Source organism: Euphorbia lathyris, chromosome 4 (genome assembly GCF_963576675.1).
Source record: "Euphorbia lathyris chromosome 4, ddEupLath1.1, whole genome shotgun sequence".
Classification (NCBI taxonomy): Eukaryota; Viridiplantae; Streptophyta; class Magnoliopsida; order Malpighiales; family Euphorbiaceae; genus Euphorbia; species Euphorbia lathyris.
In genome coordinates this window covers 26590634-26605017 of record NC_088913.1, presented here as the reverse complement: position 1 = coordinate 26605017, position 14384 = coordinate 26590634, and the positions used below count along the sequence as shown (strand labels likewise).

Genomic DNA, 14384 nt, shown 5'->3' with positions numbered 1-14384 from the left:
CATTGAAAGGGCAAGCATATGTACAGATGTATAAGTAAGTTTTAGGCTATTATTGGGCCTAGAATTATATTATCTAAATCGATCTAATAAAACTAATTACAGCAAATATAACTAAATACAGTTGATAGAAAATAACATTTTTACATATTCTAATACACTCCCTTAGTTGAAACGAGATAAGGACGAACGTTGAGACTGTTACGAAAATCATCAAAGAGTTGCAACGGAAGTCCTTTAGTAAAAATATCGACAATTTGGTACCGGGAAGGGACATGAAGAACACGTATGTTGCATCAGACTACTTTTTCACGAATAAAGTGAATGTCTATCTCAATGTGTTTGGTTCACTGATGTTGACCTGAATTACCTAAAAGGTAAAACAACATTGGCGTTGTCACAGTAGATAAAAGTGGATATTGTAATGGGACAGTGAAGCTCCAAATATATATTCTGAATCCAACATGTTTTTGCAACAACATTTGCAATACCACGGTATTCAGCTTCAACACTAGACCGAGATAGCATGGGTTGTCTTTTTGCTGACCAATACAATACATTATCACCAACTGACACACAATATCCATAAGTTGACATGTGGATGTCAGGACATTCACCCCAATCAGTGTCGGTGTAAGAAATGAGATTGCTAAGTGAGGAGGGATAAAGATGAAGCCCGATTTCCAGAGTACCTTAGATGTATTGAACAATTCTTTTCAAAGCAGTCATGTATTGTGTTTTCGGATCATGCATAAAGAGACACATTTGCTAAACTGCATAAGAGATACCAAGTCTTATGAGAGTCAAGTATTGAAGCGCCCTTGCTAGGCTACAAAATGCAGTCAGATCATGATAGGAATTACCAGATGAAATGCTTTGCGTTGCTTTTGAGTCTGTTGGTGTAGAAGATGGTTTATAGGATGTCATGTCAGCCCGCTCTATAATTTCTTTGACATATTTCTTTTGAGACAAAAAAAAACCTTTCAAAATATCGTGTGACTGTAATTCCCAAAAAAAAATAGTTGAGATGCCTAAATCTTTCATTGCAAATTATGAGCCGACTTTAGACATGATAGAATCTTTAAGAATATCTGAAGAAGAAGCTAGAATAATGCCATCAACATAAAAGAGAATATAAATAATAGGGTAAATTTCAAATAAACCCCTTGTGGTTTCACTGATTTTTAGATAAAAAAACTGGGGTTTACTTTTTGTCAAAACGATGATTGAGGTTTCGCACTTTTAATAAAACAATGACTTTTTGGATTAATGCTATTAAAACCATCTTTAACGACCTGAAAATGAAAATTTTCAAGAATTAAAGTTGTTCAAATGTCATATTTTCTATGAAACTACATTTTCTATTTTCGAAAATCATCCTTTTTAGAACTTTCTCTCTCTAAACATTAACTTTCTCTCTCTTTACCAAACATCATCTAAATAATAAGTTGAAGAATTAAAGTTGTTTAGAATATTAGTAGTTCTTAAAATATGTTATTTTTGAAGTCATCAATGGTGATTTTAATAGTATCAATCGAAAAAGTCCTTATTTTGCTAATGTTGAAAACCTGAGTCCTTACTTTGAAAAAAAGTAAATCACAGTCCTTTATCTGAAAATTAGTTAAACCAGAGGGGTTTTATTTGAAATTTACCCTAAATAATATCCTTGCCACATTGATAAATAAATAATAAGTGATCAGAAATAATGTGAGAGAAACTCAAAGTAGCAAACTGTTGGTACCATGCATGTGGAGCTTGCTTAAGCCCATACATAGATTTTTCGAGTAAGCACATATGGTTAAAATGCGATGGAATACGAAAGCCAAGAGGTTGGTGCATATACACAGTTTCATCAATATCGCCATGTAGGAAGGTATTTTTTTTATATCAAGTTGATGAAGACTCCATGATATATATGGACAATATTATGCTCAGAATTGCTTGTATTGTGACCGGTTTAATAACATGATAGAAAGTTTCACAATAGTCCACACCTGACAGTTGAGTAGCACAATTATCCACTATGTGTGCTTTATATCATTCAAAAGGCCCATCTGATTTTTCTTATACCTGAAAATGCACAAACTTCGAATGATATTAGCATTAGATGGACAACATATCAAGTCCCATGTCTTATGTTTAATAAGAGCATAATATCCATCTTGCATGGCAATTTTCCAAGGGGAAAGTATGAAAACAAACCATGTGGTTTGGGCCATTTTCAACATAAACTATATGGTTTAAAAGTTGTTAAACATGTATCTTGAGGTTGAATCCGTTAGCAAACACAGTTCAATTTGACTAATAATGTTAAAAAGAGTCAACAGTCAAAAGGAAAAGAGTTAATCCGTCTATATATCTATTTATTTTTATAAATTAATCTCCTTATTATCTAATTATCACAAACAAACCCCAAAACAAAAATAAAAATCTAAATTCACCATCTCTCTTCTCTCTGTAATAAAAAAAATTCATATTACAACAAGTCTTTGCATTTTCCTCAAAAACCTATTAGAAAATGATGAAGAATGAAGGAAACACCGAAAAAAGGACATTACTTTGATTTCGAGCTATCATGTTGATTCTTCTTGGCCGATTGTCCATCGTTCACCGGTCATTTTTCTGTGATCGCAAAAGAGAAGCCGTTCACAAGATAGAAGAGAATGAGAAAGGATGGAGAACACGCAGGGTGTTATGGGTATTCTGGTAGATTAAGTTTGGTATCATATCTATCAATGAGTTTAATAAGCCTCTCATTTTCTTTTGTAAATTTCTCTAAAATGGTTCTAGTAAAAGATACCAAATTGATTTTTTTTTCTTTGATCCGACAATAGACGTCTAATCAAGGCTATGTGTGGTGAGGGAGATAATGATCCAACGGTGAGGATAGTTAATCATTATGTGTCCCTCAAGTCTCATGTGATTCCTAAGATGGACAAAAAGTATATATATATATAACTTAACAAATTGTAAATTTTTTAGTCTAACATTTTGTTAGTACGGAATTTTGCATCCATTTAATGGTTATGATTTTTGGTTTCATTAAGTTTTATTTTTTCATATTTTTAATGATTTTTAAAAAAAATAAAAATAAAAAACCGGGGTCATCGCTATTCCCGGTTGGACCATCAGGTCCTGAATCAATCCCTGTTCAAGTCGGGTCATTCAGGATTTATAAACTCATGAAGACCTAGATCGAAGACATAGTCTGTTCCTGATTCGATCGACCTGAGTCTGGCAACATTGCTTATGGGTTGAGCCTTCATAACTAAAATGATTAGATAATAGAGTTTTGGGTCAATTACATGAATATCATAATTAAGTACAAAATTATAACTAAGTCATATTACCAAATTTAATTCTTAATATGTCATTATTCTCTATATATTATGATTTTACACTCTAATTTAAAAGTTCTAGACTTCAATTCATAAATCATAAACCCTAGAAAATATATTCTAGACTTCTAATTTATAAATTCTAATCTATAAAATATATTAAAAGTACTGATTTTACTAGTTTGATATAATCAAAAATTATGATTTAATATAATTGTAAATAATTTTTAAAAGATGAATTTCTGTGTAATTTTTCCTAGAGTTTTTGTGTATATTAATATGTATAAATTTAAAAATGTTGGTGTATATGTATTACGGAATTTTACTATGAATATGTTGATTAGATATGAAAATAAATAAAAATAATTTTTTTTACTTAATTAAGGATAATTTATACTTTTATATAAGAAAAGATTTAAAAAATATTAAAAAATATATAGATAAACTGATTAGTATAATAACTAAAAATACAGAATTATTAAATTATTTACTTTTTTTTCTTTATCTAATGAAATATTTTTTTTTATTATGTAGTAAGAGCATATAGTTTCTGAAATAAATATTGCATGTGCATCATATAGTAGGAGCATATAGGACCATCCCTAATAATTAGAGAGAGAGCATAATATTAGAAAGGACCACAACAAAACAAAAGGAATACAATGTTGGATTAGCAAATTAGATTTTTGCACAAGAGAGAATGTCATTAAATATATTTAAGAATTTTGCAATTTTCTTTCTAAATTATTTGGAAAAGTAAAAAGTGTGAGACACATATTAATTTCTTAGTTTAAAGTAATATTAGCTTTCTCACCTATTCAAAATATTAATTTGAATATTAATTTTTAGCTCCTTGTAATATTTATTCTCTAAATCTATCTAAAATTATTTGGTAACAGTTTTGTTAAATTTTAATAGCTCGGCTAGGTTAAAGTTTTAATATAACTATTAAATTATTATTTATATTGGTTAAAATTTCACTAATTTTTGATAAATCAGTGAGCAAATGTTATAAAAAAAAATAGTTTAGGGGTAAAGATTAGTATTTTGGATAAATTTATAAATAAATGTACTAAATAATTTCATGTAAAAGTCAGCATTTTTAAATATGTAAAGTGATTAAGAGTGCTTTAAACCAAATGAAATGATCAATAAAAACAAATCAAGGCCTTCATAATGTTTCAAAAAAAAAAAAAATCAAGGCCTTCATAATGTTTTTTCCCATTAAATTAGGAGCATAATCGAGAAATTTTATGGTACGCTTCGGAAATACATCCGACCAATGAGAATGTTTTATATATTAATACATGGAAAATGGTTATTAATATATATATATATATTCTAGGATTACTACACTAAAAAATTTGAGCAGAGCATTAATCTAGATCAAGTAGTGGTGATGAAAACCATGTGAGAACATGTTGTGGTTTGACCTGCAGCTGTAACGAAAATGTACTGTGCTGGCTGGCCAGTAAATTTGGTAGGGGACCAGAATATTTTTTACTTCACAGGGAAAAATTACCTTCTGCATACAAAATCTGATTGCTGGATTTATTTGCACAAAGATTGATTTTGACCATGCCTAATTTTCTCATGGGGTTTCAAAATTCAATTTTAAATTTAGGATTCGTACTTCTAAATTTATTAGACATTTTAATATCAAAATATTTGTCAATATACATTAGCAATAATTTGAAAATATGTTAATTTCGATCTTCAATATGTCGAATTTGTGGACATGTCAGGGAAGCGAATTCCGAATAAGCAATTAATATTATTTAACGGTTCTAACTTCTAATTATTGAGAATTGAAAAAACCTGTTTTTACTGCAAAAAAGAATTACTAACCTCAGTAATGATCACCAAGTAATATCAACTCTAAAAGTTGAAAATATATATCTTTTATTGATTATGAAAAACATTTGAATACATGAAAAGAAATGAACAAGTGATTGATAAATTATAAAGAAAGTTTGAAATTGTAAATCAAGAACACTCTTAACACTTGATTAGCTAATGAAAGTACTTAAAAGAACTGAAATTCTTGAGGAAGAACACAAAGACTTCAAACAGCTACTGCGAATGTAGTATTTGATAGTGTTTTTGGGTCACGGACTTAGCAAACTTGAGAATTGGTGAGAAAAAGAAGAGAATTTATAGGGAAGACGGAAAAGGGTTGGAAAATGGTTGAAACAAGAGATAAAAAAAAAGTTTGGAAGAGTTTTTAGGTTTTAATGTTGTTTGTCACGGGTGCAGTTCTGCCGCTAGACTGTTGACCGTGCGACACTTATAATGCTCCTCTAAGTCGCTACAGTCAGCCTCTCCTCGATCTCACTATGTTAATGAAACAACGCAACAAAGTAGTGTAGCGGAATGAACACAAGTAATGCAACGGAATGAACACAAGTAATGCAGTGGAAATATTAAAGTGTTGCGCAACGTATCTAGTATTTACTACTAATTTCGTGTTCGAGTCAACTCAAAGCATATAAATTGTCAGTTTTGATCACATGGACCTTAATGACCATATAGTATTTGGTCATTCTCCGTTAGATCTAGGCTTATTAGAATCCTAAGGTGGAGATTCATAGATTCCTACGACTTAGATTTAATAAGCCTAGATCTAACGGCAAATGACCAAATTCACTTGGTGCAGGATGTCTGCATAACCTCCTAACCCTTTTCTCAAACTTAGCTGATCTCCATTTTGACACCCCTTTATATCCATCCACTGCACCTCCCATGCAGTATGACCAAGGAGGACTGCTACCTGAAATGGACTCGGTTTCGTCTTTCCTATATTACAGCAAATACAAAAATAAAGGTCTAAAATGCTACATTCAATACCTGTCTTTGAATCATGAAGCCTTAATGGATTCAACAAATCCACTGCTAAGTAACCTCTCTACATACTTCCCCAAAATATCAACCTCCAAATTGACCTTCTGCCCTACTTTCTTCAAAGGAATCACCGCCTTCTGTTGTGTATAAGACACCATCATAAAGTTGAAGCAATCTTCCTCATCAAACACATCAACCACTGTCAAACTAGTTCCATCCACTGTAATAAATCCCTTTGGCACCACATATCTCAATAAACTTCTATCGGCTTTCACCTTCACCCATAATGAATCCCCTTCTACTTCCCTGTTCACAATCTCCCCTGTGCCATCTACATGGCCCTGCACGAAATGCCCCCCCATACGGCTCGTAGGCTGCACTGCCCGCTCCAGGTTGACCAGAGACCCCGGCTCCAGCTCAATGAGAGACGTTTTCCTAAGTGTTTCAGGGGATAAACCCACAGTGAATTCTTCATCAGTGAAACTCGTCACTGTTAAACATGTCCCATTAACAGCAATGCTATCTCCAAGATGGACACCATCAAGAACGGTTTTTGCCTTTATTTTAAGGTCAAATCCGCCATCTATGTTGGTTCCCAGGTGGTTAACTTCACCCATTTCTTCGACGATCCCAGTAAAAAGACATCGGATGGTGGAGGTTCGTAAATGGGGTTTGATTTTGGAATTGAAAATGGGGTTCGCAGTGAAAAGAGATAGAGAGTAGGGTTTTGAGATTGTGGTTAGCTTCAAGTGTTTCGTGGGAAGGAAATTGAGAACTGTTTTTGATGCTATTGTTGGGGTTCTACAAGGGGAGAGGTTTGGGGTTCTGGTTGTAGAAATGAGAGAGGAGAGCGCCATTTCTCCCTGTTTGGTTTCCGAGAACCACAACCACAAAGAAAAACCAAAAACTGATAGAAATTGATAACCTTAATACGAACTATAATCTGAAAATGACAAGAGACGAGGCAGAAGTGGAAGTTGAAAGGGCTATGAATTTAGCCATGGCAGAGGGAATCGATCACCCGATGAAGATATTATTAGGATTAGCTTAATTGTGTTTCCAAAACTCAATTTCAGCCGCTGTCGGATTAATATGCATCTGCAACACAAGTTTCAATCAGTAAGAAAGTTAATAAATAAAGTTCAATGTGACGGAATCAACAAAGAAAGATTAGAAAATGTTTCTCTCCAACCATAAAACACATTGAAATTATCAATAAATCCTAATTACTTCCTCCAATCATGATTACCATCGTTCATGTTGCTTTGAAATAAATCTATAAGAAAGGAAACAGCCACAAATTAATTAACCAATAGAAGTTCTCTATACCATTTAAAGTATTTTCTAATGTTGGATAATGTTGAAAATAAAATGATATTCAGAAGCTATGTGAATGTAAAAACTAATCCACAAACCTTCAAAACAACTACAAGGAATGAAGACAGTTTTTCTTCTATGTTTCATCAATTTTCAAACCTTTCAAACAACTATTTCTGTAAATCATACGCTCTCTAAATAACAATTTCTTTTACATAATTAGATCTCTTCTTCTCAACTACTCAAACCTAGCAATTGCATAAATCATATATATAAAAAGGTCGATTTGGAGTCTTATGGTTAACTATTACAGACAGCAACTGCTAATGCCTTTACAAATTCTGATTTTTAGCTACTTTTGCTAAAAGTCCCATCTATGCAATTCGTCATATACCATGTCACTGTAACGAAAACTACTGGAAATTCCTTGAATTCAAAATCTAATCAAAGAAAATTTATAATTAAAACAAAAGATGATTCGAGTAATTTAGTCACTTGAAAGCTTCAATGGAGTTATAGATCGTGCCAGAAAGTAGGTTGAAAAAAATTGCACAATTAACAGGGATAGAGATAGAGATAGACACATGAAAGCAAAGAAACACAACGTCATCTACAAATTGTAAGTATAAGTCAATAAGACATGTCAGAAATAACTCAAATAATATTGAAGATACAGTTAACAAAAAACCCAACATAAGAGAAAACCCAGACAATGGAGAGATGGAGGACGGATTCTTACTCTGCTAGAGATGGAGCAAGAAAGGCCTTGACAGGGGGAAGGGCTACGACGGCGTCGGTCCGGCGAAAACGAAAACGAAGAGGTAGAGAGCACTGGATGGTGTGGTGTGGGTCGGTGGGCGGCAGTCTGCAGATCGTATTTCGGAGAGGAGGAGATATAAAATGGGCCAACAATTAAGCAAATAAATTATAAGATGGGCCAGACGGAGGTGTAAATTCTAACATGGCCCTATGCTGTAAACCAGCCGAGCGGAGTTTGCCCTGCTTAAGCTCGGCTCGTTATAATATTAACGAGCTCAAACTGAGTTTCGAGTTTAAATTTATGTTCGAATTCGGCTCATCTGCTCACAAGCAGCTTATTTATTTTGTTCATGAACTTTACTCGCAACCAGCTCGTTTATTTTCCTCGCGAATAAAATAATATCAAATAAAATAAATACAATTTACAAAATGAAATAATATAAGTTTATTAACTCATCTTAATGTAGTCAAAACAATTTAATGTAACGACCATATTAGAAGATTAATTAGTTGAATTGTTTTAGCAAATAGTTAAGTTTTCAAAAACAAAACTGTAGTCAAAATTCTAATTAATGTTCCAAAATTGAAATTAAAACTCAAAATTTAGCGTTACTTAAGGTTACAAAATTCAAATTAGATGCCTACTATATACGAATAACAAAAGGAATGATAGTACTTGTACTACCAATATAATCGAAACAGCGGCTATAAAAACTTCCATGGCTAACTATCGAAAGTCAATGTGTTGTACTTCATGTGCTATGTGTCTATATATATATATATATATATATAATATGCATCTAATTTGAATTTTGTAACCTTAAGTAACGCTGAATTTTAATTTTACTTTTGGAACATTAATTAACAGTTTTGTTTTTGAAAGCTTAACTATTAATTAATCTTATAATATGGTCGTTACATTAAATTGTTTTGACTACATTAAGATGAGTTAATGGACTTTTAATATCTCTATATCATAATACTTTATTAATATGTTATTTATTGTTAATTATTAGCACATTAATTAAAGTAATAAAAGAAAGTATGAGTTACAAGAACGGAAATCCAAAAGTTAGAAACAAACCTATATATAAAGGGTAAATTACACCCATGGCCACTGAACTTCATCCATTTTCACATTATGGCCACTAAACTTCATTTCTTCCCAGTATGGCCGCTGAACTTTACACTTTTTAACACCTCAAAACGACCGTTGACGGGTAAAAATAAAAAATCCAAAGCGTTAATAATATTTTAAGTAATTTTAATTCTTGAAAATTTTCGTTTTAAGGTCATTTAGGTGTTGTTTGGTTAAGAGAGAGAAAGTGAATTTTTAGAAAGAGAAAGCTCCAAACAATGTCATTTTCGAAAATAAAAAATGTGGTTTCATGGTAAATGTCGTTCTGAACTTTAATTTTTGAATATTTTCATTTTGAGGTCGTTAACGGTCGTTAACAGTCATTCTGAGAAGTTATTTAAAATTGAGTGGTCACCGGTGTTAAATAGTGTAAAGTTCAGTGGCCAAACTGGGAAGAAACGAAGTTTAGTGGCCATAATGTGAAAATGGGTGAAGTTTAGCGGCCATGGATGTAATTTATCCTTTATATATAGGTTTGTTTCTGACTTTTGGATTTCCGTTTAGTGTTTTTTCATCTTCTTATAACTCATACGTTCTTTTATTACTTTAATTAATAGGCTAATAATTGACAATAAATAATATATTTAATATAGTATTATGATATAGAAATAATAAAAGCCCATTAACTCATCTTAATGTAGTCAAAACAATTTAATGTAACGATAATATTAGAAGATTAATTAATAGTTAAGCTTTCAAAAACAAAACTGTTAATTAATGTTCCAAAATTAAAATTAAAACTCAAAATTCAGCGTTACTTAAGGTTACAAAATTCAAATTAGATGCCTACTATATATATAGACACATAGCACATGGAGAACAACACATTCGCTTTCGATAGTTAGCCATGGAAGTTTTTATAGCCGTTGTTTTGTTTATATTGGTAGTACAAGTACTATCATTCCTTTTGTTATTCATATGCTTTAAAAGACGACAAACGAAGGAAGATGTTGAAAGGGGTGAACAAGAATCAAATCCAACAAATATTACACTAGTTAGTCCCTCTATTTTTTGAAACACATTATAAAGTACATTAGTTTTGACAAAAACAACTACTTAGTCTTTCATCCATAAATTGTATTCAAAACCACAAGTTTATCCTTATAGTATATACTATTTTAGTAACAAAGTGGTTTATTTTAATAATTTATTTGATTACTTGGTTCGAGATTCGTTATAAATGTTCACTAATATTTACTAATTAATTGGTTATTAGGTAAGCAATCCAAATGGGCGTACAAGTAAAAGAAAACATGGGGAAAGTGCAAATCAGTCCGCTGTACAACTAAAAAAACCCATCAATCATCACAAGGATGCCTTACCAAAATTGTCTGAGAAGTGCAAAATACTACAGTCTATGTTGGATAATTATACCAATAGTCACATGTTTCAGGTTCCCGATGGGGATGTTTTTGGTTGTTTTGAAGATATGAAGATTCATATTGGAATAGAAGACGTAACTCAGCTACTAACTGGAGAGTGGCTCAGTACTTCAGTTCTAGAAGTTTTCATGATGTAACATAACTTCAACTTATTTTTGTTTTGAATTTTGAGTTTTCACTTAAATATCTAATTTTTATTATATTCTACAGTGCTTTGAAAAGTATGTACAGTGATCATCTTGATTCAATTGGATTCATGTGCCCGAATCTGATTTCGAGTACCATGTTTCAAACTAAAAGTTTAAAAGATGAGTCTTCAAAATACATGGTAGACACAATCACTGCATACAAAGCCAAGCGTTTCATCTTCTGCCCATACCATGAAGGGTATAACTGTAAAGTTTATATTTTTTTTAAATTGCAACTTCGGTATATATTAATTAAACATTGTTTTATAACATATATTTATCGTTTTAATCCAGGAATCATTGGATTCTTCTAGTAATGTGTACGGAAAAGTGTGTGGTCTACTCATTTGATCCCATAACGTCTCCATCGGAGATTGGACACAGTACAATTAAGCCACATATGAATAAGTACTTATATACTTGTGTTAATGTTATTTTTATTTACCTAATTGATTACAATATATAATAATAACTACATGCCTATATTGTTTTTGTTTCAAATTTATAGGGCTTTCTTGGCCTATCAAGAGTTGAAACCTAAACAAGGGGTTAACAAAGCGTTAAAATGGATTGTTGGAAAGGTGCATATATATTAAATTTTGTTTAGTCGTGTTTTGTGGAGTCGGGTTTTGTAATTGTATTTATCGTTTTGTAAATTTATATGTAGTGTCCTCAACAAAGTGGATCTAAAGAGTGTGGATACTTTGTAATGCGATACATGTTGGACATAGTTTTGCATCATAGTGATTGTGAAGATCTAACAAATGTAAGTTATATTATATATTTTAATACTTATCCCTATGTATATCACTCTTGAATATTTTATCTAAATTTTTTTAATTTTTTTTAAGGTTTTTGCAAAAACTTCATCATATACAGAGGACGAGATTGTCGAGGTTTCAGATATTTGGGCAAAACATTTTATAAATTTTTTGGTCTCCCTCTTATAGTGAGTTTATGAGAGAAAACATCAGAAACGTTAAGAGATGAACAATATGATCAAGAGGTAAATCAATATATTTTTTTTTTCTTCCTCTTGAGTTTATGATTATTGTATATTTCTCTATTATGTTAGAGAATCATGAGTAAATTGGGTTAACTGTGGATTTCTAATTTTTCTATGTAAAGAATTGGCATGATATTTGTATTGATTTTCCAGATTGAACTTGTGCATGCTCAACTAAGAAGAGCTAAAGAAAGATGACCTTGATCTAGCCATCACACAAAAAGAGAAGGATCGTGATCCCGTTATGCTTAGAAAACTTTCTAAAAAGCTCGAACTTAGGACTATCAATGACCAAGATCTGCTGCACATGTCGGAAATGTCGAAGATCTGCTGCACATATAATGCTGCACATGATATGAATGAATTTGACGGATGAGTTGAGTACTCGAAATTTTGTACTTTTACATTTGTTCATATCATGTTAGTACTTTCAAAATATTTAGAATTAGCAAAATTTTATCTCTCATTTTCAAGCAAGGTCAATTTTACATCTAATATAAAATTTGAACTGATAAATTTAATTATTATTTGACTATGATACCAAACTTTCTAAACAATTTTTATCGATAAATTGAAGCAATTTCATGCATTTTGGCAGATCGTTCGTTATTGTGTTAATAATATAATAAATGTACATAGTTTGAGTTTGCAGGGTTTGAGATGGGGGTATATCTTATAAATGTAATTAGATTTTTTAATATCTCGAGTAGCTGATGTACACAGTTTTCACTGAAGTCACATTCTTTGGTCTTTCCTGTACAGCTAGAATCAATAGCTCTAATAGAAGGGCCTTTTGTTTTACTATATTTTGAGATTCATGCTATTTTTGTTAATGCCAAGTGTTGATAAATGTTAAACCAATTATGCCAGTTTAAAAGAAAAAAAACATCTGTAATACCTTTACAAGCAAAATTTGGTACTTTAAAGGGATAAAATTTAAATTTATCTCTTATGTTTTTAGGAAAGTGCATGGAATACTTTCAACTTTGAATAATTTTTAGACCCAAACAACAGTATCACCTTAAAGTTCATCTTATTTTCTTTTTACACTTAGTTGTTCTAAAGTTAAAGCCAAACATGTAAGCCACTTCTATCAAACTCCTGTAAACTCGAATACCTTAAATTAAGTCTCTTAAGCTAATTGAAGTCTCTTACATGATTAATAGATTAGTTGGAGTTTCTGAGGCCTAACCCTGAAATTGTTGTTATTAGACCAAAACTTTTCATTTTTAACAGAGCAATGTGCATAAGTTCTTTAAAATAGCTAGGCCTTACAATGGAGGTTCAAGAAGTTACTCCTTTAGACAGTAATAGTCTTCAACATCAACCACTTAGAAAAGAAAAGCATATATCTAGTCAAAATCTCTTGTCAAAAAATAGAAACAGAAACAAATAAATGAAAAATACCCAACACTGAACTTCATCATATCAGGCAATTGTGTGCACACAAGAAAAAAATGCAAAATAAAAGAAAATTATTTCAGTGAATGGAATGAGAAACATTTACTCGTGTTCCAAAATCTCACCTGATCTAATAGCTCCAAGGAATGGATTATACTAAAGCCATACGGAAAAAAGAGCATCGGATCCTAAGAAAAAAGAAGATCGCAACTGTTAGATCCGAAAAGAAAAACGAAATGGAAATAGGAAAAAACGTAAACAAATACCCTTACTTGAAACGAAATCGGACCTCGTGGTCATTCATGGCCTCTGTTAAAGAAAAGGCTACAGAAATAGGTGCCATTTGAGGAGTGTCGATGACTACCATCGAGAAAAGGAGTTCTTGGTTTGAAAATGAGTGCCGCCATTGGTTAGAAGAGAGGCCCGGCTATGGAGGCGCACAAATTAATTAGATTGGGAGAGAAAGAATGAGAGAAAAGGGATAAGAGCTTGAGAGAGGCGCACAAATAAATTAGGGTTGAGACCCGAAAATGATACATTTAGGCCCCGTTTGTTTGAGCAAGAAAATAAGTGGCAAGTCAATGAAAAATGAAGAAAGAAATAAGCGAAACATTTTCTCCAATACATATGGGCTAAAAAAATGAGAAAAACATTAAAAAATGTAAAAATACGAAAAATATGAAACACGAAAAACATGAATAACGTGAAAATGTTACAAAACATGAGAATATGAAAAAAAAACCCGCAAAAAACATGAAAATGTGAACAAATGCGAAAAACACAAAAATGCAAAAAAAATAAAAAGCAAACACTTGAAAATGCACAAAACATGAGCGCGAAAAGTGACAAAACACAAAATATATATAAACGTGAAAAATACAAAAAACACGAAAACATGAAAAAACGCGAAAAATGCTAAAACAAAAAACGTGACAATACGTGAATAACGTGATAAACATGAAAAGACAAAACATGCAAACAAAACACGAAAACGTAAAAAACACGAAAACGTGAAAA

At 31.6% G+C, this 14384-nt stretch overlaps 1 protein-coding gene and 1 long non-coding RNA gene across 7 annotated transcripts; both read right to left on the bottom strand.

Moving 5' to 3' along the window:
- Positions 1–207: 207 nt before the first annotated feature.
- On the bottom strand, positions 208–2669 carry LOC136227982 (uncharacterized). The gene is made up of 3 exons (XR_010688358.1): positions 2556–2669; positions 861–2067; positions 208–770 (listed from the first exon to the last, which is right to left on the bottom strand). It is a non-coding gene; the product is annotated as an uncharacterized lncRNA (long non-coding RNA).
- Positions 2670–5756: 3087 nt separating this feature from the next.
- On the bottom strand, positions 5757–13849 carry LOC136225948 (riboflavin synthase-like). 6 transcript variants are annotated; one of them, XM_066014155.1, is made up of 5 exons: positions 13640–13849; positions 13493–13555; positions 12166–12310; positions 8233–8358; positions 5757–7274 (listed from the first exon to the last, which is right to left on the bottom strand). In XM_066014155.1, the coding sequence occupies exon 5, from the start codon at positions 7031–7033 to the stop codon at positions 6194–6196; it is 840 nt and encodes a 279-aa protein (XP_065870227.1). In that variant the 5' UTR covers positions 7034–7274; positions 8233–8358; positions 12166–12310; positions 13493–13555; positions 13640–13849; the 3' UTR covers positions 5757–6193. The 6 variants fall into 6 exon arrangements, with proteins under 6 accessions (XP_065870227.1, XP_065870229.1, XP_065870226.1 ...); XM_066014157.1 differs by having other exon boundaries at positions 13657–13849; XM_066014154.1 differs by lacking the exon at positions 12166–12310.
- Between the last annotated feature and the right edge of the window lie 535 nt (positions 13850–14384).

Bases quoted from the DNA above. Each gene is read 5' to 3' on its own strand.
- LOC136225948 (XM_066014155.1), bottom strand. From the start codon at position 7,033: ATGGCGCTCTCCTCTCTCATTTCTACAACCAGAACCCCAAACCTCTCC.